Source organism: Toxotes jaculatrix, chromosome 5 (genome assembly GCF_017976425.1).
Source record: "Toxotes jaculatrix isolate fToxJac2 chromosome 5, fToxJac2.pri, whole genome shotgun sequence".
NCBI classification, from domain to species: domain Eukaryota; kingdom Metazoa; phylum Chordata; class Actinopteri; family Toxotidae; genus Toxotes; species Toxotes jaculatrix.
This window is the reverse complement of record NC_054398.1, coordinates 19,987,503-20,013,351: the sequence shown is the minus strand read 5'-3', so window position 1 is coordinate 20,013,351 and position 25,849 is coordinate 19,987,503. Positions and strand designations below refer to the sequence as shown.

At 41.6% G+C, this 25,849-nt stretch overlaps 2 protein-coding genes across 2 annotated transcripts in view; both read right to left on the bottom strand.

Annotated features, from left to right (window-relative positions):
* LOC121182614 (PDZ domain-containing RING finger protein 4-like) overlaps positions 1-4,544 on the bottom strand; it is a 136,065-nt gene extending 131,521 nt beyond the window's left edge. Inside the window, exons 1-2 of the mRNA XM_041039210.1 lie at positions 4,034-4,544; positions 3,773-3,868 (exon numbers count right to left, since the gene is read on the bottom strand). Of these exons, the coding sequence (XP_040895144.1) occupies positions 3,773-3,868; positions 4,034-4,438 (501 nt within the window). The 5' untranslated portion in view covers positions 4,439-4,544. The remainder of the gene's footprint in view (positions 1-3,772; positions 3,869-4,033) is intronic.
* Positions 4,545-6,983: 2,439 nt separating this feature from the next.
* cntn1a (contactin 1a) overlaps positions 6,984-25,849 on the bottom strand; it is a 59,634-nt gene continuing 40,768 nt past the window's right edge. Inside the window, exons 7-24 of the mRNA XM_041038865.1 lie at positions 25,537-25,743; positions 24,317-24,416; positions 23,775-23,956; positions 23,331-23,455; positions 22,688-22,805; positions 22,213-22,360; positions 21,156-21,283; positions 20,213-20,385; positions 19,168-19,291; positions 15,031-15,192; positions 14,563-14,712; positions 13,891-13,961; positions 12,466-12,700; positions 11,321-11,424; positions 10,844-11,033; positions 10,593-10,705; positions 10,327-10,483; positions 6,984-9,285 (exon numbers count right to left, since the gene is read on the bottom strand). Coding sequence (XP_040894799.1) covers positions 9,209-9,285; positions 10,327-10,483; positions 10,593-10,705; positions 10,844-11,033; positions 11,321-11,424; positions 12,466-12,700; positions 13,891-13,961; positions 14,563-14,712; positions 15,031-15,192; positions 19,168-19,291; positions 20,213-20,385; positions 21,156-21,283; positions 22,213-22,360; positions 22,688-22,805; positions 23,331-23,455; positions 23,775-23,956; positions 24,317-24,416; positions 25,537-25,743 — 2,564 coding nt within the window. The 3' untranslated portion in view covers positions 6,984-9,208. The remainder of the gene's footprint in view (positions 9,286-10,326; positions 10,484-10,592; positions 10,706-10,843; positions 11,034-11,320; positions 11,425-12,465; positions 12,701-13,890; positions 13,962-14,562; positions 14,713-15,030; positions 15,193-19,167; positions 19,292-20,212; positions 20,386-21,155; positions 21,284-22,212; positions 22,361-22,687; positions 22,806-23,330; positions 23,456-23,774; positions 23,957-24,316; positions 24,417-25,536; positions 25,744-25,849) is intronic.

Genomic DNA, 25,849 nt, shown 5'->3' with positions numbered 1-25,849 from the left:
GTGTGACTTGCACTAAGTCAGTCTTAACAGCAGCCCACTGGCATCTCACAATAGTTTTCTGTCTCTGTTCTTTATGTCTTGGTCTTTTTTCCAAACACAGGACTACCTCTCTGCAAGCTCTCTGCAAGGGTCCACATCAACCAATAAGATCAATGACAGTAAAGAACAACTGAAACTGGCATCTGTGAAAATGATCAGTTGTTGGGGCCACATCAGTAAACTCAAATGCTTCTCTGTTGTTGTTTTACACAATGATGTCATTGTTCACAAACCACTGGAGTAATATGCTAAAAAAAAAAAAAAACTTGTACCATGAGGCAAGGTGTAACTCAGTTTATTAAACTGTGAACAGCAATCCAATCATTGCTCAGCAACTATTACTAGGTACATCGGGTCTGTCGAACTATTAAGGCCAATACTCGATATGTAAAAGAGTCTGAGGGATGCTGTCATTGTTCGACAGGCCACTCTTTATTTTAAAATGTTGCTATTTGAAAAAGGGACCAATTAATCACAACTCTAACCTCTGTGTTGTGATGTTACAACGAATTAACAGTCTACTTCCTTATCATACTGAACCATATGAGGGTTAATTAGCCACCCTGCAAAACGCTGCACCTTTACTTCCAGGTCTTCTACACTGTTCATGAGGCTGCTGACTTTCTCCCTGAGACAGTCTCAGTCTTTGCATTATATCATGTATTTGACATCCCTTTTACGAGGTTCCTGTTTTCAGCCAACTCAGAGTTAGAGCTAAAGTTAGTCACTCTAACTCAAGCTGTCAAAACGGTCACCAGCTAGTAACGAGTAGCCAGACTTTTTCTACCAGTGTCTGAAATCAGAGGGTCATCTAAAATATTACAACATAATTTCCACTCTAGCACTGCACGTGTGTCTGCAAGAACAGAAAGCTTGACAACAGTTACTCCAGGGTTCCTACACATTTGAAATTTCAAAACTCCATACATTTTAATAATATAATTTCCAGACTTCCCAGTTAAAAAAAAATCATATAATTTGTGACATTTGAGTAAATAGATGTGTATCATGTAAACGAATTATGGAATTTATCGTTTGTTTTCATTATTCTGAATATATATGCCATTATGTCACCAAATAATTCCCAGTAGATCATTGCTAGGTAATGTAGCTCAGACAAATAAATAAAGAACAAACCCAGACAAATTCAAATCACAACCACCGCCTCCCCCGTGTTGTAGATGTCAAGCGATTTCACATAAAGTTTGCATTTAGCTTTCTTTATCTATATATTTGGGATCCTTATCCAACCAGTCTTAATATTTGGGATTTATGAGCCAGTCGTCAGAGAATTTACATTTACCCATAACGAGTTCTGTCAACGATCATAACAGGCATTTTGAATAGCTCACTCACAGTGTGGACAGCAGACCTGGGCGGGTCAGTGGGTTGGAGGAGGATAAGAGTAGAGGGCTTGGCATTCAACTTGTCAATCTGCCCAAATGTTTTCTGGGACGCTTAGCCATGGATCTATCATATGAACGCATAGCCTACTGTGTGCTCTCACACAAACATTTTAGCTGCGCTGCTAAGGGCCTTCAAAACATTCATTCATTCATTTTCTACCGCTTAATCCTCTGTCAGGGTCGCAGGGGAGCTGGAGCCTATCCCAGCTGACTATGGGCGAGAGGTGGGGTACACGCTGGACTGGTCGCCAGTCAGCAGGGCTGACACACAAAGTAAGACAACCACACACTCACACCTACGGGCAATTTAGAGTAGCCAATTAACCTATCCCATGCATGTTTTTGGTATTGTGGGAGGAAGCCGGAGTACCCGGAGAGAACAGCACACAGGGAGACACAGGGAGAACATGCAAACTCCACACAGAAGGGTCCAGACCGGGGTTCAAACCTGGAACCCTCTTGCTGTGAGGCGACAGTGCTAACCACTGCACCACCGTGCCGACCACTGGGCCACTCACACAAAGGGACCTTGAAAGTGACGATCCATATCTGCTACTGAGATGTCTACTAGCCACCCAACTCTATTGTCCATGCTGACAGAAAACCCATCACTTTTCCAACAGTGGATTTCCACTTGTGTAAAACTTTGATGAACTGCGATCCAGCTCTCTTAAGTATTGGAAACTCCATTTGGAAAGCAAAAGAAGAAAACACACAGTGAGAAAACTATTAAAGACGCATTAAAGAGGAGTTTTTAGATGAGGAAAAAGAGAGAGCTGAAAATAGACACTCTGTCGCTGCCCATCGCTGGCAGGAGAGCGAACAGTTTTCCACATTAATCAGGAGTGAGTCTGTTGTACTCACAGCATGCTGCTGGCAATTAGAGAGATACTTCATGTGACCATTGCCATAATTAAATCCATACACTCTCACCGGCAAACCAAACACAACACACACAGCCTCTGGCTGGAGGGTTAGTAACACAAACTTTTAGGCTACCTTGTGAGCTTACTAAAACAAGAACTATTATTATATTTGGCAGGGACACGGGGAGGTTTAACAAATTATTCCCTGCAAAAGAAACAACTCAGGAGCAGTTAGAAACCATGTCCATATAGTTTAGTCCATCAATTACATACTGACATGGATGAGATTGTAAGCAATTACAAGAAAACTGCTTACTGCCTTGAGACAACACATTATGCAAGAGCTCGGGCAGTGATTAACACTTAATCCAAGCCGTTAACACAAATGGTGAGTAAATTTTCTTCTCTAGCACAGCTGAAATAATTAGTCAATCTCCAGAAAATAACAAAAATGTTAATGATTGTTTTTGTTTCATTAGATTAAAATGTCAAAAAAAAAATCTCTGGTTCCAGAAAATCCAACATGAAGAAATAAACCAAAACATTTTATACACAAGTCTGGGAAGCTCTCAAGAACACTTCACCCATTTTATGAAATCTTAACATCAAATTTTTGATCAGTTACTTGGGAAAAAAAATAAGCAACAGATTAATCACTAAAGAAAATACTAACTCGCCCGGTAACTTTTTGGTGCTGGTATAACCTTTGTTTCATTCCCTCTCTGTTGGTGACAGTCTACAGTCAGGATGAAGCCATTCTAGGTGAAATGTGATAAGGTGTTCTGACCCTAAACTTTCCAAAAAGGTCATCCACCCAGACAATGACAACAGATCAGTTCACACCCAAAGAAAAGGACAAAGACCACTTTAGAAGCATCTGACAGAACAGAATAAAATGTTCAGGACATGAACAGATTGCTCCACAGTAGTCAGCCATGCTTAAGCTCTAACTGAGGCACTGAGGTAAGCACGTACTACTTAAGGGAAATACGTAGACTGGTGAGTTACAACTAAATGATATTCAACTTGGTGTTTATAAAACAAACTCCTCTGTCAATAAACACATGCCCAGGATGTGAGGAGAGATTAACTACTATAAGCAGTCTGCAGAGATTGTGACCACTCCACAGCATTCACTGTGATCCCAAAGTCAACATTTACACAATGAATTGTCTGGCAGTTGGGTTAAAGCCTGAGCTGAAGCAGCAGGTGAAACAGAACAGCAAGAAGCAAAACCTTAGCACTGCAGTGCCTTCAAAACGCTCGCCTAAATCCTAATATCAACATCATTTTGAAGTGTGTAAGCGGGCACTAACAGTGAAACTGACAGAAAGGAACATCAAAACGCACATGCACTGCAGCCTTTGGGTACTTTGGATAAGCACAGTCAAGCCTATGTTCACAAACTTTTATGAATGAGCCATAAATGCCAGTGTTTCCAGCAGAGTTTGCTTCTCTTACCTCAGGCTCTTTGACTGGCGTCTGTGGCTCTCCATCTACACATGTTGCTTTCTCTGATATGTTGCTCAGCGTGTCAGCCGTTGTCCTCAAATCACTCTAAACCAGCCAACAGACAACACAGGAGTTTAAGTTTATCAGTCTGTCATGTTTTATGTGGCGACCTTCAGTCTTTACTCAAAGTGAAATCCTAATGTTTTCTTTTCCCATGTTCATTACAATTGCTGCACCACATGCACATAACTAATAAATCATCCATCTCACCTTGAAGTACCCAATGACTTGTTCTGCAATGCTGTTGATGTGCAGCATGTACTGGTGCAGTCTCCGCTGGTACTTGAGAGCGGTGAGCTGAGCCTCGTTCTGCAGTGTTGACACCTGGGCTAACAGAGACTGCTCCCTCCTGTTCCACCTGAGTCTCGCCATCCGGGCTTCGTGCTCCAAAGTTGCGCTTCTTTCTTCCAGTGCATCGGCAACTGAGCGGAGCGCGTCCACACAGCAGTGCTCCCCTTTGTTTATGTCGGACAGCAGAAGCCCGCATCCTCTCTGACAAACACCTTCACCACGATGACCCGAGTCTGGCTTCGTTTGCGACGCCATCGCACCCGGGTTTAAAACTTGGCAGATAGGGTCCTTTTCCCCGCAAGAAGTTGGGCAATCGGCGCACATAGTTTGCGCAGGCAACTTTTTCCACGCAGCACAACGAGTTTGGACAAAGTTGTTTGATTACAAGTCTGGACACATGAAAGCGTGAGCGCACTAAAAAGTTTGAGCGGTCTGCGCAGCTCACGTTGAGCTGAGGGGGCTGCGCCACTTCTCTCACAACACGAGTTGTTGGTCTGCGGAGCGAAAACTCCACCGCTGATTCACCTCTGCTCTTTCCGCTCAGAGTCATCAAACCTCTGTGGCTTTTTTTTTTTCTGCTGTTCACACACCATAACATGTTGATTTGAATTAACGTCACACATGTCACCATCTTGGTTGTTTTTAGTCCGGTTTAATTTATTTATCCGCTGCTTGGTTTAATTATGAGCAGCTGGGATAGGTGCTGTGAACTTGTTGTGTTCTAATTCCTCTCCAGCAGAGGTCGCTCATTCTCTCTCTCTCACACATACACTCAAATGGTCCACTTGGCCACTGACCCCTCCAGCTGAGATGGAAACGACTTGGTTGCAAACTTTTAACAGTCCACATCTTGATTGTCAGTGGAGTTTAATTGTTCCTCCTCTTAATCCTAATAAATGAATTGAATCTACTTTTTGCACAGGTTCTACAGTGGTGATGATGTGTCAGTGAAACTTGTCTCAAACGTCAATGCTCTTTCAATGGCTAAAGCCCAGATGTAACACAATATCTGCATGGAGACCTTCACTTATAAAGCCTTCCTGCATGAGTCCAGGGCAGACTTACCGCCTGACACAGCATGACATATTGCAGGCATCTCAGAAAGGGCGTCACGTTTCAGGTCTCCCAGCAAAGCGGTCTGGTTCTAGTCTACTGTGCACCACTTTAAAGTATGTTTTGTGTTGTCTGAGCTGTCAAAGAACAGGTGTAGATTTACAAAGACAATACCATAATCTGTCCTGGGACTGCACACCTGTCTGCGAAAACACATGCACAAGGAGGTCAGAAGAATGTATTTTTTCCCCTGTCAATCACTGAAAATGAAATGCCAGCTCTAATATTACTTTGCAAAGTGATATTAAATAAAATCGGTTTAAATCAAAGTTGGAAAATAGCTATATTTCAGAAGTAAATGAGTTTAAAGTCTGCAGGATATGGTCTGGGAGGAAGCAGACTGAACCAAGCTGCAGCCAGGTCAACAAGGACTGTGGGTGTGTTTTGGGGAAAGTGTTACACAGCCACCTGGGACCAGACCTATCACACAGGCCATATGCTTGGACCGATAAGCCACTGAATCGGGAACAAAATCATGGCAGGGAGAAAAAAAAGTTATCTCTTTCTTTTGTTCTCTCCAGGAGCTGATTTCAGTGAATAACCATTTAAACCCCTGAATGAAACGGAGGGGTGACCTGAAGCTCAATAAGAATCTAAAATCTAAAATCTGATTTATTTGTTTGGACCTAATCCACAAAGAGAAGTGATATAAATCTTCTTTTCGTCTGCTGGATACCTGATAGGAGACAAAACTCCAACAGCTGTTTCTGCCTGAAAAACTCAACATCGACAGTTGGCCTTATCTGTAACGGAGGACAGATTGACACACTATCTCTCATGTATTTGGTATGGGCTTCTGTAAAGAACAGCTCTCTCCTGGAAATCAAGGGGAAAAAAATCCACTCATAGATTGAGGACTTTTTGCAAATGCTTGACTTGATAATGGTAGGAGCTCATAAATCATTGATGATGCTCTAGTTTCTCTTATTTGATATGTGAGAGCTGACACACTGCTATGAATATTTCACACATACCCAGTCTGAAGTCCAGGTTTTTGTGAAAGAGACTTTAATCCCAAGGCGGCAATGACTAAGGACACAAGTGATTTTTATTCAAAATCCTCCTCAGGGGCGTCGGCACTTTAGTACATCTAAAAGCGCAGTGAAAAGCACCTGAGAACACCAGCTGTCCGATCGCTGTGCAGGATCTGTCTGAATTTGAAAGCCCCTCACACAACTTTTTACACATTTACTTTGTATGAGTGTTTCAAGTGAAGCTATGGATAAGCTGAAGAGGAAACACTTTGCTCTGGTCCCTGCTTTAATCATGATCAAGATTCATCATGATTCATTTGTTGAATATTAAAGACTTTAAACATTACAGATTATTCTGAGGCTATTAATAAGGACAACTTTTGGTTGTAAAAAAAAAAATCAATTTTTAAGGAGCCACTCAGCCTAAAGAGCGCTTCTTATGATCCTAAACTACATTTTGTGTAGTGAGTGCTTTGGCTTTTTAAATTTTTGGATGCAAGACTTTTTTTCTTGTTATGGAGAAGTTTTATATTGTGGTGTTACTACTACTACTTTGACTCAACCAAAGAATCTGAATACTTCTCCCACCTCTATTAACTGAAAATCTGACTCACTAGTTCTCAGCCAAAAGTGCTCTCATACTCACACAGGCAGCTGCACTCCCACTTAGGCTTTCAGTAAATCAAATTGTGGAGTACCCCCCCTAAGACACACATCACAAACGTCACTGTGAAACAGAGGGAAAAAAAAACAGAGCAATTTAATAGTTAACTACACTTTTATTGTTCTTTGTCCAGCCAATGAGAGGTTCCAGTTTCAGCCCTCACAATGTGCCGTTTGTGTCCAGCGAAGCACTGAACGTCAGCAAACAGCCAAACACGCTGCCACAGCCACCAGTGATGCCATCAAATCCCAACCATTGTGTGTACGAGACTGCAGGACCATTTCTGAACTTTAATGAGTGAGATTCCTTTAGTCAGCGTAAGATTTTCTCTCTAAAGTCTCTCCCCAAGACTTCATATGAAATGACTGGCTTAATGAAGCTTAACAGCTAATGCACATATTAGGCTTAGATCTATACTGTTTCTGATGTAAAGGGATGTCACTCAGTAATGGAATGTAATTCATATGAAGCACAGAGGTTGAGAAGTCTCTATGACGTTGATTTGTTGCAAAGTAATGTTCACGTTGTCTCCAATATCATGCATGTTAGAATGTAGAGCCACTGCTTCAGCCAAAATGTCAAAGTTCAAGGCGTTCATGCATTTGGCAACTCTTTTTATGATCTGTCGCATGAAGGAAAACTGGCAAAAGCACTTTGTGGTGGATGTTGATAATAGTCACAATGTGGAAGCATGGCCAGCATCAGTCACTCAAGAAGTGAATCAGAGGAATTCAAAACGCAGCATTTGTTGTTGAGGGAAATAAACCTTTGAACTGTCCAACCAGAGGTGGGCCAAGACATACAAATATAATAATCATAAACAAAGATGACAACAGTTGATAATGTTCATATATCTCTGATTACATGTTAATAAAAAAGACAAAAATAACGTAATGGAAACAATATCATGAGCTTTGGATGGGCTCTTGCCGAGGACATGGATGGCTTTGCTTATCTTATGTTAATACATGATAATGAAAAATGAAATATAGTAAATCACTGTTGTAGGAGCTAGGCAAGTTGTCTTATTAGAAAATATAAAATAGCCACAGATGAATCAGACATTGCACAATTATTGGAGGGCATGAGCGTCGCTACCGTTCACTGTAACTGTTAATAGTGACTCTCACACAAAGCCATAAACGAGAGAGACGAAATCGAAATGTTTACACTAAATAAAAACGCCAACATTCTTCACAAAGCACCAGCTGGTACCACAGAGGTCCTAATGATACAGTCAAAACAAAAGCACTCTTAATTTAGTTTTAGCTCGGTAACATGGAGCAGTTTTCAGCATGGGTTTCAAACACTGACCCAGATATTGTGGCAAAGCCTCGATCACTACACAGATGTACAAGTATAACCACAGGTGGCAAACAATCAAAATAACTACTGTTACATGTTTGCTGCAGTTTTGTATTTGTACCTGCATGTTTGATATGTTTATTTTGTGTTCCCATGGTTCGCTTTTACATTCAGCTTTGCCAACATGGATCCGTGTGCCCAAACATTTTTTAACCATTTCAACCAACCTGATTTTGTAACGTCGTCAGCGTGCACACAATTTTACAGTGGTACTCTATCAATAGAGCTAATGTTATGATTTGGAAATAAGCACAGACTGCAGGTCGAACCAATCTATTTTTCTTCATAACATCCACAGTATATTAGATGGCAAAACAATATCAGTTATTGGATATATCATTTCAGCATGACATAAATTGCTCTTTTCTCTATAATGCTTGTTATGAAATCAATTATTATGTGAGATTTGCTTTGACTGTATCTCTGTAACAGAGGATGTGCTTCATTTCATTTAGAAAAGAAAACAATAGAAATACCACTGAACTGCAAGTAAAGAAAGACAAAGACATTTTTATAAACTGGTACACTTATCCTTCACAGCTACTTGTTCATCATATGGAATGCACTGCAGGACAGATTTTTCTAAATGTCACAGATCAAATGAAGCCTACATTTTAAAAACCCTAGAAACAGCCAACCTGTGAGAAGCTTAACGTTCACACTTTGAGTCATGATCCGTTACTGTGAATGATAAGTGCAATCATTTATATAAGGCATATTTAAAAAGTTGACAGAACTCCTTTGACACTCCTCCAAAGAGGCTTTTTGTGGATAAATAAGGGATGTCTTTGTCCATTTCCAATTTTTTTTTCCATTTCTGTCTTTTTCCACAAATATATTCCAGAGGGGAAGAGTTGGAATACGACGTCCCAGGTTACGGGGTGGAACCAAAAGATTGTGGACAGTCCCAGAGTCCTTACACGGGTCAACCATAAAGAGTCTTCTTCACAGGAAGTGAAGACAAAGATGACGCTACATTCAGAGGTTCAGGCAGAGGACAACCACCAGGAGCAGGGAGAGTACACTGAGAGACTGGGCAGCCACCCCACCCCCAGCTGCAAGACACACAGATACAGGCATGTCAAGTTTTAGCTTAAAAATAAACTGGAATGACAAGTCAAATTTGCTACTGATTTGAGGGGAAAAATGCAGTGTCCCTTGTATGTCCCTTGTGTGTCCATATCTCATTCGTCAAACTAAAGACCATATTTGGTGTGTGAAGATTGATATTATACCCCATCTGTGTGGAGATCACCTTAAATGCCCCACCATTTGTCAATGCCCTGCATCTGAGAACCTCCACGGCTTAAATTCCCCAGTCTGTGAAATCAAGCTGTCAGGTGGGGTCTGGACTGAATGATAAGGGATAAGGAAAACCACAGGAGGGGTTTCCTCTACTCATCAAGATCAATTACAGAGGCTTAAGCCCTCCTCTATCCAGTCAGTCCATCAGCCAGTGAGAGGATCCAGTCAGTGGGCTATCAAGGTTTTAGTCATGGACCGTAAAGTTTCCCATCTTAGTCCTCCAATCTAAGTTATGAAACCTGAAGTGACAGCTTCGCTCTGGCCCATAAGAACCCTCAAGCTGTGACGGATGATAACCTACCGCCAACTTTGAACCTGGTATAATCCCACCAGCAAATGGCAGGCCAGGACTGTCACAGTCACAGTGTGTCACCTCAGCACTATGGATTTAAACTGTGATTAGATTACACTGAAGGCTTTCTTTATTTTCATTCCACTGATGTGAAACTGAATTTAGGTGAAAATATATTTTTCACAAGAGAAAATTTAATTTAAACATCGATCTAACATAAAATACCGCTGAAAGGAGAGGAAGACTCATTCTTCTAAATTAGTGCCTTCGTTGTCAGTTTTTGTCATCAGATATCCAGCTACATTAACGCTACCCACTTTTCCCTAATAAATATCTAAAAATATTTATTAGTAAATAAATAATACATAAGTATAAATATAATAAATAATATTATATTATAAGATTTGCCAGCAAACAAGGATCATGAGTGTTACCATTCAAAATAATTCAGAATAGTGAATGAGGGGAACAAGTGAATGCTTAGGTCTGTCTCAATTACCTGTGATGTCGACTTTGACCACAGCCCCGTCTCCTCCGTCTGTGTGTGCCCGGACCTCCACCACATAGTTCCCATCTGCAGGCAGGGGAAGGTCTATGTTCTGCTTAGTTGTTGTGTACAGAGTTCCAGTGGAGTGGCCTTGCTGCCTGTACAGCACCTAGGTATATACACATATAAGGTATAAGAAATGTAAGGTTCCCAGCAGCTACTGTGTCACTTCAGAGAGATTATAATCTGCACTAAAGTAAATGTCGAACTGTACTCACTTTGTAACTATTTATTGCTGCCTCGTCAGCCAGAGGTTCAACATGTTCCCAGGCAATGTTTACTGACTGGCCCTTTAACCTTTTACCTATGATTCTGGGGGGCTGACTTGGAGCTGGTAAAAAACAAAACACAAAAACAGGAATAAATAACAATTATATTAAAGGAATGCATACACAGTAGGGGCTATACATGGTTCTGACATGTTGTTTTCTATGCACATCCTGCTGTTCTGCTTTAAAACACAACATACGGGGTTTCTTGGTGTAGAACTCGAGGCGCTCGCTGGGCGGTCCATATCCTCCAGAGCTGTAGCCCCGAATCTCAACAAGGTAATGGGTGTTAGGCTGCATACCCTCCAGTCTGGTGTGGTTCTCCCTACCAGGAACCACCACCCTCTGAGCCGTACCCTCACTATCTTCATGATTCCTCCAGTACTTAACCTAGGACACACAGAGACAGAGGTGAGATGGGCAGGATTCAAGCCCTTATTTTTACAGCACTTGAAGGAACTAATTTAAAGCACGAGGAAAGCTAAAAAAATCATAAAAAGCAAAATACCAGCAAATAAGAAAAATTATGGATACAAAGCTAATTCATAGAAACAAGCAGGGAGAAAAATTCTGCTCGTTTTTACATGCTACATGACCTGAGCCATAGTACGTCTTGCACATAGAATGTGAAATGTTTTCCTTTTTTCCAGCATGGCTCCGTAAAATGTTCTGCTCACCTGGTAGCCATCTACATTGCTGTGTAAGAGGGGCAGCCACCACACGGTGGCTTCTGTGGCAGAGAGAACTTTGCACTCTACACCTGTAGGGGCTTCAGATGGAGCTGAGGAGAGACACAGAAAGCAGTGTGATACATAGGCAACAGTACGGTAAGAACCATTTCAAGGACATGCCCTTGAGAGGCAGTTTCTATATTGCGCATGCAAAACTCCAACGCAGCATATTTTATATGTATGAATATTTTTAGTTTGGTATCGACCTGTGCAGCATACAAACTAATGGATCCATTACCTTGACCATAAATTATCTAGCGCTTCCTAATTCGTGTCTATTGGATTTACTAATGCTATTTTTCAGTAAGTGCTGCTTATGTATCATTTTTGTTATGTGAATGAATCAGTGCAAGGAACAAGTGAAGCGAGAGAAATCCTTCTTGGCCCACATTCCTTTGCTAGGCTATCGTACACCTTTCTGTGACTTATGGGCCTTTGAATGTTAAATTGTCACACTGGGCCTTGAACCAACAACCCATCACATTTGCATCACTTGCGTTTAACACAGACAGATGTGCACAAACAATGCGGCACAACCAGCATGCACACAAATGGTCACACGCCATGCTCTGCAGGCCAAGCTATAAAATCACAAACACTCAACAGCAAGCTTTCCCAAAGTGTGTTACCATAGCAATGGGGCATCTCTGTAACCCATCGTGTCTGGGTTGCCAGTGGTTATCTCAACTGTCTGTCAATGGAAGTTAATAACTAGGCTAAATGCTTTGCATCCTTGGGCGAATTATCAGCTTTCTGGTTCATGCAACATAGATCATGATAATCCCCCCACAAGGAAAGAGAGAGAGGAGAGGATGGGTTCACTTTCAAGGGGTATTAAAATTCCTCACAACTATACATGAGAACTACTATTAAATGGGTCCTACTCCATTGAAAACCCTGGTGGAGATAAGTATCTGACACTGACAGACTGAAATAGCAGAGTGTTGGCATATTGAAGGATTCTTCATTCTCTGTGATACTGAGAAAACAGGACCAGGTCAAATTGTGACACTGCTGTGAGATTATTTTGGCACATTTCCCCTTCTGTGCTTCAGCATTGAGTAGAAGCTGGGAATCTCTTCAGTTCTTACCATCCTGTCCAGAATAAATGATGGCTCTTAGGCTGTAGGGTCCCTCTCCTTCACTATTGAACGCTTTGACTTTGACTTCAAACTCTGTCGCAGGATAGATGGAGGAGTCTCTGTGGACATAGCGGTTGGCCTGCGGGTCAGCTACTATCACCCTTCTCCACTGGTTCTCGTGTTTAGGTTTGAAAGCCACGATGTAGCCAAAATCGGGACCATAGTAGTATTTTGGCTGTACAGGCTGATAACAAAGAAAACACATCAAAACAGTTAATGTAAATCACTGCACATTTTATCCAACACACCTTTCAAGCCTGGAATTCAACTCTTAACCCTGTCAGATTTTGCATCATGTATAGCATGTGTTATCCACATATGCAGGTGCTATGTGTTAGGATGAACTGCAAGACTCAGAAAGGGCCAACTCAAGTAATCAGTTTACATACTGTTCAGTAAAAATGACGGCATACATGTGATTTATATACCAAGAGTTGAGACATTTTGCTGGCTTGTCCCTCTTAATCTGTCCTTACGCCTCATTTCCTCTTCTGGCACTCTTGCTTTATCATCACACCATATGTCCAGCAAGGCATGCCTGCATTAGGCATCGCTAACCCCTAAACACATCGTTTCATCCTCCAGCTGCTCTGGAATTGAGCGACCATGCCTCAGCCAAGCAAAAGGCAATTTACCCATGAGAGCTAATTTATCAGCTGCTGCAGCAGGGAAATGAAGGATAATGATTCGGTCCAGTCATTGATTTTTGTTGATGGGGTTTCGTTGATTTTGGTGATTGTTTTTGTTTTATCAAATGTTTATCCTTCAGTTGCTTAACCTTTTTAATATGTTCTGCGGTGTACTGTCCTCAAGTTTGACAGTCGTCTGCCACATTTTTAATCTGTTGATGTACAGGACTACGCTGTTGTCTTCCAAAACTGTAATCACTGGCTTTAAATCTCCATTAAAAGCTCATTTTTCTAAACTTGCATTCTGAACTGAGCGGTCTTTCTGTAGCCTATTTTTAATTTGTTTGATTTATTTGGGACATTTTCCCGTTGACACAACGTTGGTTGAGTAAGTTCAAATAATGTAGGAGTCATGGAGCAGTAATCTGTTTCTCCTTTTTTGATATCTGCCTGCATCTCCAGCCAGCATCTCACTAGATTAGGTGTGTGTTTTCCCTTGGTTTTGGACGGTTAAAATTCTGTTTGTATTTCATCCTTCATCTTATTTTTTCTTCTGTGAAGCATTTTGAAGTGTTGTTTTGAAAAGTGCTACAAAAAAAGGTGATCATGATCAAATCATCATTGCAAACTGAAAATATTTCTCCTCTGTTGACTTTATTTGGTTTAGCATGGGGTAGCACCGGAGTGCTTTTACATGAACTTGTAACCTTTTTACCCCCGTGCCCAGTGGAAAGTCCAGACCTACCGTCCATGTGATGGTCAGCTCTCTGCTAGTCCCTCCACCCCCACCTACGTCCGAGGGCGCCACCACAGGAACTACAATGAGACAGCAAGAGTAAAACTCGAAGCCCACATGCTAAGAATCCACACAAACAACGCCAACCCACACAGGCTGTAACCTATCCCTGGCAGCACTTCTGAAACATCCCTCCTCTGCAAATACTATATCAATGTCTTCTCCTGTGCCAAATGCAACACCTTAATGTCCATGTGGGAACCTTGCCACTGAGGGAGACAGAGAGACAAATCTTCTCCTGTTTTGCCTTGACTCCAGTAGCTCACTCTCAAATGATGATTATTTTTTTAAGAGAGGTTACTGTAGGCCTGTGATTTCCATTTTATAATTGAATTTCAGTGTACAATTTCAGCAAAGTGCTCATTTGTAGAGGTTTTGTGGTGAGTTTGGCCGCATGCTTCTGCTGTAGGAAGTGCTGCATGATGGGATTTCTGCTGACTCATTTCTAAAGCAATACTTAACATAAGTAAACAGTGCTATAATAGAGTGATGATGAATGAATATCAGAATGGAAAGCTGGACTGTGGTACCACGTTTCCATGACCTTTCAAGTTACTCTGACTCTTTATCCCATAAATCTCAAGTACCGTATGTTAGCCCGAAGTCAGGGCACAATCTTACTTGCTTCCAGGGTTTTGGCTTCAGGTGATGGGATACTTGGCCTTCCTGTCCCCAGAAAGTTGGTGGCAATCACCCTGAACTCATATTCTGTCCAGGGGAATAAATCCACCACCGTGGCTAGCTCTGAATTTCCCTCTACATCTGCAGGAGCTAGACAGAAATGCACAGATATCATTTTACAATGCCAAAATTTAAACAATTAAAACATTATGCAGCACAGGTTGTGCTGTCCTGCAATTTAACAAAAATATCCTTGAAACAATAATTAAGTTCCATTTTTGGAATACATTCCTATGTTTAAGTCCTTGAGGCATGACAAAATTACATTTTAGCCATTTTTAAAGAGACATTAATCATCATGCAGGCCTACAATATCACTATGTGGTATGACCCAAATTATTACATAAGAGAGTCAGTTCAGCATTAAGGTAACAGTGTTTATTTGACCAACTAGTATGGAGTTCTCACATGTAGTGGCATTCTTCCAGGCAGCATTTGATAAGGAGTCCCTGTACTGGATAATATATTTGGAGATAGGGCTGTGGTTGTCTGTTCCTCGGCTCCACTGCAACGTTACACTCTTGTCAGTTTTGTTTACCACTCTCACCCCAGCCGGGGCACCGGGGGGACCTGGGGTAAAGAAAAGAATACGAGACAAGTTAGAAGTGTTGTTTGATGTGTGATGAACACAAATGTAGCTGCAGACTTGTGTAGACAGTTCAGTTCACAAATTTGAATTCTCCACTTTGACTTGTCCCTCAGGTAAATAGTGAACACCCTACTTGCTCACAAACTGTAGAAAGAGAGAAAGACAGTATTGTGTTATTGAAAGACCTTTATCTTCATTCAAGCTCAAGGGGAAATTCTTGTCAAAAGTCCTGAGCCATTTAACTTTTTACTTCAACGCTAATCCCCAAAATGACTACTGTTTGATGCATATAAAACACAGCACATCAAAGCCCTAACATTTCCTCTTTTTAGTGTCTCCTTTAAGAGACATTAGCAAAGACTGATGGATTAAGGCATTAGAGCTTAGAGCCCATTGACATATATGAAGTGAAGCTTAAGCAAAAGCTTTTGAATCCAGTGTTTCTCTTGGTCCCCCTGCTCCTCTTGATTCTTCCTTTGGAACGTAGAAATAGTCTAATAGAAAACCCAGACTGTGTCAGGCTTAGCCTCCCAAGCCACAGCCTCAGAAATCAGCCAGGATTTACTTTTTCCAAGTCATGAATATGAGCTGAGAAAAGCAAGGCGATTAGACAGCCAAAGCTGGACAGCCTTTAAGCTTCCCCTCTCCTCTAAGAGTTGGGAGAGAAATCATTGTTGTGAAGAATCTACTTTTTTTCTTTCTTTTTTTTTGTGATTCAATGTAAGGGATGAAATACTGTGCAGATATTCTGTGTCTGTACAATATTGTGTCATATGGATGAATGCTTAGCACAGAGTGTATTTGAACTGATGGGCTTCAGTGCTAGGCCTCTTGCTAACTGACATTCAACAACCAAATTTAATAAAGTCAATAGTGCTCCTGACTCACAGGCACTGAAGTTAACACAGCCACATTTCAACGCTGTTCCAGGGATGACTGTAACATTACACTACAAAAACACACACCTCCATCATATGAAAACAACTCTTCTCTCCATCTCAAATCCCTATTAATAACAAGCTACAGGTGCAGAGCTGTGTTTTTAGCTCAGACAATCTCCTGAAGCAGATCTGCTTCCTCATCTGCTGTGATAAATGGCTGTCTTTCATCTCTCCCTTGCTGCGCCCTACACTGCTGGCATTTGCCACTCCATTAGGAGCAGCCCAGGGCCTGTGTTTTGGTTCCACTCTGGGAAACGTCACAGTCAGCCGCTGTGCGTTCACCTGGCCATCTGTCAACACCTGCTCTGAAAGCAGCAGCGGTGGCAGCACACCCAGGGCACAACAGGGATCACTGGCAACCAGATCACTGCTTGAGTTCTTGGGTTCCTATCTGAAGAGACCCTTTGTCCGCCAACACTGGGCTTGTTTCAAGACCCGGGAAAGAGGGGGGGTGGGGCTGTAAGGCAAGCTCTCACTCATCAGGAAGTGGAGGGTGAAAACAAAGCCTGATGAATCATCCAGGAGGTGAAATACAGTAAATGACAGACAGAGCATGGCGGAAGTGTGGCAGTGTTTATTTTGTGCGTGATGATATCTGTATGTGGCTGGAAGAAGAAATACTGAAATCAACAGCTCCCCATATCAGGTTGTACATGATTTAGTCACCCCACACTCATCAACATGGATTACACAACTAATAACTACAAACATACTAGTTGTTGTGATGGTAACAGCTCTCTACTCTATAAAAAGTGCTACTCTGTGCAGTTATAATGAAAACAAATATGGCTGACACTCAATACACCAGCAGTTCTTAATGGAACAGAAGCCCTGCTTGTTCTATTCAGTTTAATCAAGTCTACTCATGTGTCTACCAATGCAACCACAACAACAGCTTGTTATTAGGACTCACAGCAAACAAACATTCATGCAAAAACTTCACAATTTTACTCTTTTTGAATGCTATTTTGTGTATTTTGTATTCTCATTTAATTATGTTTTATGTGTATGTGTGAATGTTCCTTTTGCTCTTATTTGTGTAAAGCACACCAAATTACCCCTGTGTATGCCTCGCTGGGCATAACAGATGTTTTGGATAAATATGAGCTAATTTGCAATTTGCCAACACTTAGCCAAACAACGTAATCTAGAGCCCAGGAACCAGCAAATATGTTTGAGTTGACTTCACTATTTTCCGAAAGGTTGTAGTCAGTTATTGGTATCTAAATGAATATTCTCTGAGCAGACGGCCTGAAAAGTTAGTCTGACCTTTTCTGGGTGGGAGTGGTTGATACAGTGGTTAGTGTTCTCTGTGTGTCTCTGTCTCCTGCATGAGGACACAAGGCATTTCCTTCCATAGTTTTTTTCCAGTGCTTTCTCTCTCTCCTTCCTTCACACGGAGTCTCGGGGTTGACAGATTATCCGGTACAACAGGCTACGGTCTGGTTACTCTGGAGAGATTTACTTTTCTTCAAACATGGGCTGGAGAATATACAGTACTAGTTCTATCTCCCTCTCCCTCTGCCTCTTTCTCTCTTTTTCACATACACATGCACTTTCCAGCTGTATGTTAACTGCCTGACAAGAGAAGCTGGAGAAATTTTTAATGAGTAATTTAGGAATATGTGTCTGATGTGAAATTCTTTAAAAGTCAACGCATTCAGCTTAACAGACTCTACAGTATTAAAGCCCCTGAAAACTTCAAATCTATAAAGTATTGTAAAGGTTTCAAATCTCTGAAGTATTTCTGTGGAATATTACATTTTCATGAATAAACAAGAATCAAGAAGTTTTTAAAATACCTTTAAATATCTTTAGGTATTATTTAGAGTTTAGTACTCAAAAAGTAATCTGCTTCATCAAGGCTGTGTGTGTGTGTGGTTTGAACAGATTTGATTGAGAGTTCCCAAACAACCTACTAACTGTCCTAACATTTCTATGTGCAATACAAAGGCAGCTGGACTTGCTTGAGGTTCTTGAAGACATTCACCTCTCATCAGAAGAACATGCCCACAATAACAGAGGCGAAGGAGAAGAAGAACATCAGTGAGGCACTTAAATGTGCGGTTACCCAAACCAGGCTTTCATCAAAACCACTCAAATATACAGAACAGACAGAGAGGAAAAGGAAAATAAACAGAACAACATTGTTATTCCTTATGTTTCAGGAGTATCTGAAAAACTCGGGAGGATTTTCCGCAAACACCACGTCCCCATGCACTTCAAGCCCAGTAACAGTCTGAGGTAGAAGCCTGTCCACCCTAAGGACAACACACCCAGGCAGAGCAGAGCAATGCTGTGTATGCAGTTCAATGCATCAAGAAATGCACACACCCATACACTGCTGAAACGAAACAACAGCTTCACGAGCGCACGGCACAACACAGGAGAGCCAGCTCCTCAGGGCAGGACTCAGCAGTCCACCAACATCTGAAGTACAAGGGGCATTCATTTGAGGACAGCGACATACACATCTGGAAGACCGATGGTTTGAAAGAAGCCATCCACGTCAAACCAGAGCAGGAATCACTAAACAGCGGAAGTGATCTATGACACCATTTATCAGCCACTTACAATGCAGTCTTGAGGTCCCTCCCGAGGCACGTTAACACCTCAACAACTCACAAGGTGTTAATGGCCCCACAATAGGTTAAATACCTGGGACTCCCCACCAGTCAGCAAGAACTGAAGAAGCCTTTTGGATGGGAAGTGAAATGTCTTCAAGAACCTCAAACAAGTCCAGCCGCCTTTGTACACCATGTATAAATACCATGACCTGGATGACGAATCTTCATAGACATGTACCGACACTTTGACACAAATGCTAAATACAGAAACCTCTAATGTAAAATAACCAAAACTGCTATAATTCTGAAAGAGAATAATGTGTTCATGCAGGAACCCATCGCTGCAAGCTGGAAGTGGATAGAGAAACAATGTTTTCAGGCTTTTTAAGACAATTGTATACCGTACGCAACTGTATGAATGTGTGTAATTGCACCACTCATGACTCACCCCTGACAACCAGGTCGGCAGAGGCGGTAATGTTGTCAACGGGGGTCTGTGCGGTGCAGGTGTAGCGTCCAGCATGCTCCAACTGGGCATTTTTAATCAGCAGCTCACCATTTGAGCTCCCATTCTGCATAAAATGATAAAAGAGACAACAGCTAATTTAGGAGTGAACAGAACATGACACATCATGAGGCATAGCATTCTTACTTTGTGCCTGTAAATAAAATAATCACAGTAGATTATTTTTTCACTCAGCCTGAAAATTATCTTGAAATATGGAAAAGGAGATAAAATTTTCAGTCACCTGCAAGACCAGAGGGACTGAGATATCAACCTTAAGCATCCAATTAGGTGAACAGGACATTGGCTTCAGCTAAAGGGCTATCACCTCTTTTCCTGTGAGTAAATGTCAAGCTCGACACAGTGTTTGCTTCAGACAGCACTCTCACTGTAGAAAGGTAAAACCATTACAAAAATCTACCTTAAAAATACATGACTGCATTAAACTTGCCTTTTGAGACTCAAATTGGTTTTGCTAATACCACACGAGCATTAAGTGAAGTATTAAGTGGACCTGGACCCCATTTTTACGAGGGGAAAATCCTCCTTGTGTACAAAAATGGGGTCTCATCAATCATACTCATAATATGGTGGCTGCCTAGCGGGCAGAGTGACAAATGAGAAATGCTAACCACTAGCTTATGGTTAGAGCTGCACAAAGAGAGAGAGTAGGTCATGTCAACAATAATGGATGTTAGAGGAAATTGCTATTAAACTGATATACAATGCACTATTCCACTCAGGGACGGAATGTGAAATGGCTTTTAGAGTCATATTCATTTAAAGCAGGCGGTACTTTTCCATCTCAGGTATTCCAGTGAAAATACTACAGGCATCAACCCAACCTCAAATATGATTTGACATGGATAAACTCCAGGTTAGAGCTGAGATTGTGGGGTTTGGGAAAAGATGGAGATATCACATTAAACACAGATTATTAGTTTTCATCTCCCTTTAAAAACATTAACTGACCGATATAATTTCTTACCGGGGTGCGTTCATAATGTCGGCTGTTCTTGTGTAGGTCAATGATCCGGCCTTCGAGGGACCAAATGAAGGTGATGTCCAAAGAGGGGTCATGTGATGCAGCACACTGCATCCAGGCGTTCTCACCCACATTAACATCAGCATTGGATGGTGGCAAGGTGATCTTTGTGGAGTCTGGGGAAAACCACAGGAGGATGAGGAGAACGGTCATGATGGGAAAGGGGTCAGTCCAGTCCCTGAATACTTCAGCCCATCTTCAGGGCATTTTTTATTTTGAGGTAGAGGAAATTAGATTCAATAGAAGTTACAGTTACAGGCAAACAACTTATATGAAAAAAAATGAGTCTTGAAGAGTCACACAGTTGATCGAACAGTAAAATATATGATGTTTATATGAAACAGCTGTAACTGTTCAATGCATACAAATGTCCAGAAGAGGGCAGAAAAGAGCTGTACTTCCAGCACCAGTGGAGATCAACTGTGAAAGACTAAAAATGTTTGACAGCTATGATTGCATGTCTAAAAAATGACAAGCAAAAAAATCCCAAACCACTGTTATTATTTGCTACTCAATCAAACTATCTCAACATGTTCATAACTCAAGTGCACTTCTCATTTTTCACTGAACAGGGTGAAGACTAAGTCCTTGTCTCATCACATCAGATCTAAAGCAATTCCCTCTCGCCTTTACCCTTGGGGAGTGACTGAATATCCACCAGTAGCCTGTATACTGTCACTCAGCTCAGAGGGACATAATTCAACAGCAGCAGACATTTGGAGGTCAACACGGTTTGGTGGAACCGAGAGTGACACGAATGATTGCCAGACAAGGCTGACATCAGTCAAAGCAACACCTGGCAAAGGAAGTGTCCTGGAAACATCAAGGAAAAAAAGAGGTTTAAAGAGAGTTATTAATTAAGCATTGTACATGAGCTGGAACTTGCCTGTAACCACGAGAGAGCCCGTGCTGTTGGCCTTTCCCCGGTCATTCTCGGCGAAGCAGGTATACCTGCCTTCATCTGCTTGCGTCACGTTCAGGATCTCCAGGCTCCCATCCTCCCAGATGAAAACCCTGAGGAGAAACCAGAATTAATTCTTCATACACTGAGGAGAAAGAACTATATGGTATAAAATATTCAGCACAATATGAAGGTCAAAAGTCCAGCGTATGTTATTCCATGGATATGTGGATGATGAAAAGTGATGAAAGAGCTCTGAATGTCTGCCAGTTCCCTATTGGATATATGGTTTTCCAAGAAAAAAAATTGTGAACTTGAAACTACTCAGCAAGAAGCAACATTAAATTGTGCTAAAGGCAAAGGCAACAATGTTTGATTCATTTTTTTCTGCATATTTCATATTCATGCATGATAAACAGTATCGTGCCAGCTGCCCCGTCACTACTCCACACCCTCTCGCATGCAGACAGCAGCCATAGAGAGTATTAGGAGACATATGCCAAATAGTAATTTGGCTGCTGCTCCTCCTCTGTGTGAGTCCCACTGTGTGAATGGGGGTGTGTGGGGTGGGGGAAAGGGTTGGGGGTCTCAGAGCTCCCAGATTAGGCTTCTTTTTCTTGTCAGTGAGGAGCACAAGGCAGTGATTTACACATCCAGTCTGACCGGGCTGATGAGCTTGAGAATGTGCTTAATGTCAGCCACTGAAAGACAGCAAAGCAGTGCACGCCAGTCACTGACAAATAACAAGCCTAAAGATTTTTCTGGCATTCAGTATATAGAAGATCTAGAGCTTATTTAGATCCGCAAAATCAGAATACTGTATGTGTCTCGCAAGTAGTGAGACATAACATTCTCAGATACTAATCTTCGTGCTAATATAACCCAGATGTGTCTCACAGTCACGGGAAAAGTTTGATATTTGCATTAGAAACTACAAAAAACCTCCCCCATGATTAACCAGCCTCTCTGAATGAATAAATACCCAGATAATACAGATCAGAGGATAAAAGGAAGTGAGCCATCTTATTAAGAGACTACTCACCTGGTAGAGTTTGAGAGCAGCTCGGTGTCTTTGCTCCAGGAGAAGGTCGGCTTTGGGGCTGCTTTGGGTCGACATTCGATCACCACCCGGCCGTTTCTAGCTGCCAGGGTTCTCTTCACAGGGTTGTGTTCAAATGTGGGAGCACAGGCTGAGGAGGGACAGTATGGATTATTCATCACAAACTTAGTAGAATATGCATTAACTGCAGGCATGCATGCATTTATGACACATTTTGGATTCATAAAAGTGAGTAGTTACACATTGTGCACACTCCTTTGAATGACGAAAGTCAGTTTTTGGAAACATTCTCATGTATGTTTTTTTTTTCTAGCAATGTAAAAGTTGTTTTTCTTAATAAAATCTGACTTAGCACTACACCATGTCCTAATGAGCTCCAATTCCTCAGATTGGAACATGACCTTTAAATCTCTGATGCAGACATTTGTGCTGCAGCTGCAGCCAAAGTTTGACTCACCAAACACACGCAGTTCTGCACTGGCATAGATGGCTCCATGGCGATTCTCTGCTATGCACTGATACATCCCTGAATCATCAAACCTCAAGCTGCTGAATGTCATCTCTTTTCTGTCAAGCTGGGGAAAATAACAGGAGTGTAACGTTAAAATATCATCATTCCACATTTCACCATTTTCATGTAGTTTAAATTCTATCACTAGGCAAAGGATTAAAATCAAACTGTTGATTGCTGACATCCCACAGAGGTACAGATGACAATTAGTTATATTGACTGGGAGGGGGTTTCATTAATGTGTAATGATGTATCCAGCTGCATATATCAAACAACCTCCCCCACTCTGCTATCACTAGCTGCAACTCTGTTGGGTATTTTTTTCAGGCCCGATGACAGTTGTTTCTGTGGTGGGTTACACAACCCATGCTGGCACCCGCTCAATAACAACAGATTCTTTCTCCTGACACGATGTGTACCCACAGTGCCAGCTTCCTGTCACCGCTGTGCAACTCGAACAACCCTGGGATGCACACTGAACAGGTTCTAACAGACTTAACAGAGCTACCAAGCAGGCACTGAGTATTTTACGTCTATAGCTAAATTGCTCAATTATAGGACAATAAAGACTTATGAGTTTGAATGTTACCGGTTCTCCATTCTTTAGCCAGTGGATGCGTGGTTTAGGTTTGCCACTGGCTATGCAGGACATAGTGTACTTGCTGCTGAGATCTTGCTCTGTACTGCTGATGTGCTCTAGCCACTCAGGAAAAGCTGCAAATGAGGAAAACAAGAGTTACAGAGTCTGAGGAAAAAATCTAAGAAAACTACAAAGCTACTGAATAATTTATGATAGGGTGATACTTAAGGCATTAAAGTAGGTGTCAGTTCTAAAAAAAGAAAAGCAAGAGAAACTGTACTAGGCACTGATAAGAACCAAGGCTGGTGAAATTATCCCACACACAGTGTCTAGCAGAAAATTTATACAGCTGATGAACGCTTTCTGGAAAACTTATATTTAAGGAATGCGTGTATTTGTTGTAATACGTTTTTAAAAGAACTCAGCTCACATGATATATAACATACTTCTTACCTTCTACAAACACACGTGCAGCATTGTAGTCCTTTCCTCTTGAGTTTACTGCTTCACACTGATAGGTGCCGGCATCTTCAAATTGCACATTGTACAGGTGCAGCTGAGCACCTCCCGCCCGCACCTCGTGATAGTGTGGCATTGGTCCATCTATCTTCCTCCAGTGGATCTCAGGGACAGGGCTGAGAAGGACAGAGAAAGGGAAAATAATATGCGATGCAGGCTTTGACTTGTGATACACGTGAATCACAGCACTCATCATCATTCTGAGACATGCTTTCTAAATCATTTAGCTCAGTGAAAAGTGATTCTAAGAGTTTTCTAAGAGTCTAAGCTACTGTAAATGTAATTTTACTATCCATTAAAGGTGAACTAATATGGTGTTTTAAGAGACTGATACAGTTTGAGTTGTCAACAGCATGTATGTACTGATATGCTGCATCGTTTAAATTATCTAATTTCATGCCACAACAATAACAGAGTAACCTTTTCTCCTATTTTTATTACTGATTGTGAAGGAAAGACCGGTTCATTTCACTCACTTCCCCAAAGCGAAGCATTCCAAGGTGATATTCTGCCCCACCAGAGCAGTGGTGTCAGAAAACTTGACATTGAGGTCAGCAGGGTATTTTCTGATGGGACCTGAGAGAAATAAGAACAGGCCAGAATTATGACTCGGGTGCCCACTTCTAGCTGCTAATCCTGAAACAAACTGGTTTCAAAATGATTTAGTGTTAATTTGAACCATCTTAGGGTTCCATGATTTTAACAGTATCCAGGTTAGTCATAGTGCGGGTCATCAGTTTATTGGATTTGTATTATCCCGTTTTAGGAGTGACTGTGTACACTGAATTTGTTTTTAGCGGTCTCTGGGCAGGTCTAACAACTGTGATATTATATCCATTTATCCAAATATTATACATAACCCAGATGCTAACATGCTGTGTCCTATTTACACATACACAAGGCATCTAAAAAGCCTTGGCAAAATGCAAAGGCATTCACTCCCACACATGCATGGACACACAAACTAGTTAGAGTCAAATACAGGCCGCATTAAACCCAAAAGGCATCCCATAATACACATATGCATGAGAGACCCCGAACAACTATTCAGCTCAGTCCCTAACCTCTTTGGGTGAACACAGCTTTCTAGTTTGTGTTCTATTGTGTTTTACTATTCAAGATTTATTTGCCACAGGTGAAGTTGGTTTGAAGCTAGATGACTATTAAAGTAAACATCTGTTGGATTCTGGGAAGGCCCCTGAGGAAAGTGTTAAAATAGCTGCCTAGTTTTGTATTAGTAACCCGTTCATTAAGCTCTGCAAATACACAGTGTTAACAAACACATTACTTTAGTTTCTGGCCTTCATCTCTGAGGCTGTTTATGTTCCAGTTCATTCTTCATTACATGCTGGCTCTGTCTAAAAAATATTTCTTGTGTGTCAGTCCATTTCTGAACTAATTTCTTCCTGCAAATCTCCTTTAAAGAGTCTACAACAGTGGCATGACCACATCGCCTTATCAAGTACTGTTGAGATTAAACATGGTGCTTCAGTGGGGACAAGAGAAAAAAAAAATCAATGCAGTATTTTGCTGCAACCTTGCAGAATCACTTTCTATCTTCATGTTAATCTTTGAAACTCATGAATGGTGATCCCCCCATGAATGGTGATCCCCCCATGAATGGTGATCACCATTCATGGAAAGGTCAGAAGTAAGTGGAAAGACAGTAATGAATGGTAGGAAGAGAAGTACTAACGTTCAGCCTGAGGCACAAGGGGGATATAATTGGAGAAAACGCTCTTGGAAATGGACGGGCTGGACGCAATGCAGGAGTAGTTGCCGGCGTCTGTGGAGTCCACCTTGGAGATATAAAGGTTACCATTGGACTGGGAGACAAAACGCCTTTTGTCCAGAGGGATGAAGGTGGGGAATTCATTGAGGATCCATCGGAATGACAGCTCGGCTGCACAGAAAGAGACAGGACAGAAAGCCAGCTGTCAATCAAGACTCTGGACACACAGAAACAGCTTTGGAAAGAGCCAAGGGGATTGGATGTAAGAGCCAGCTCA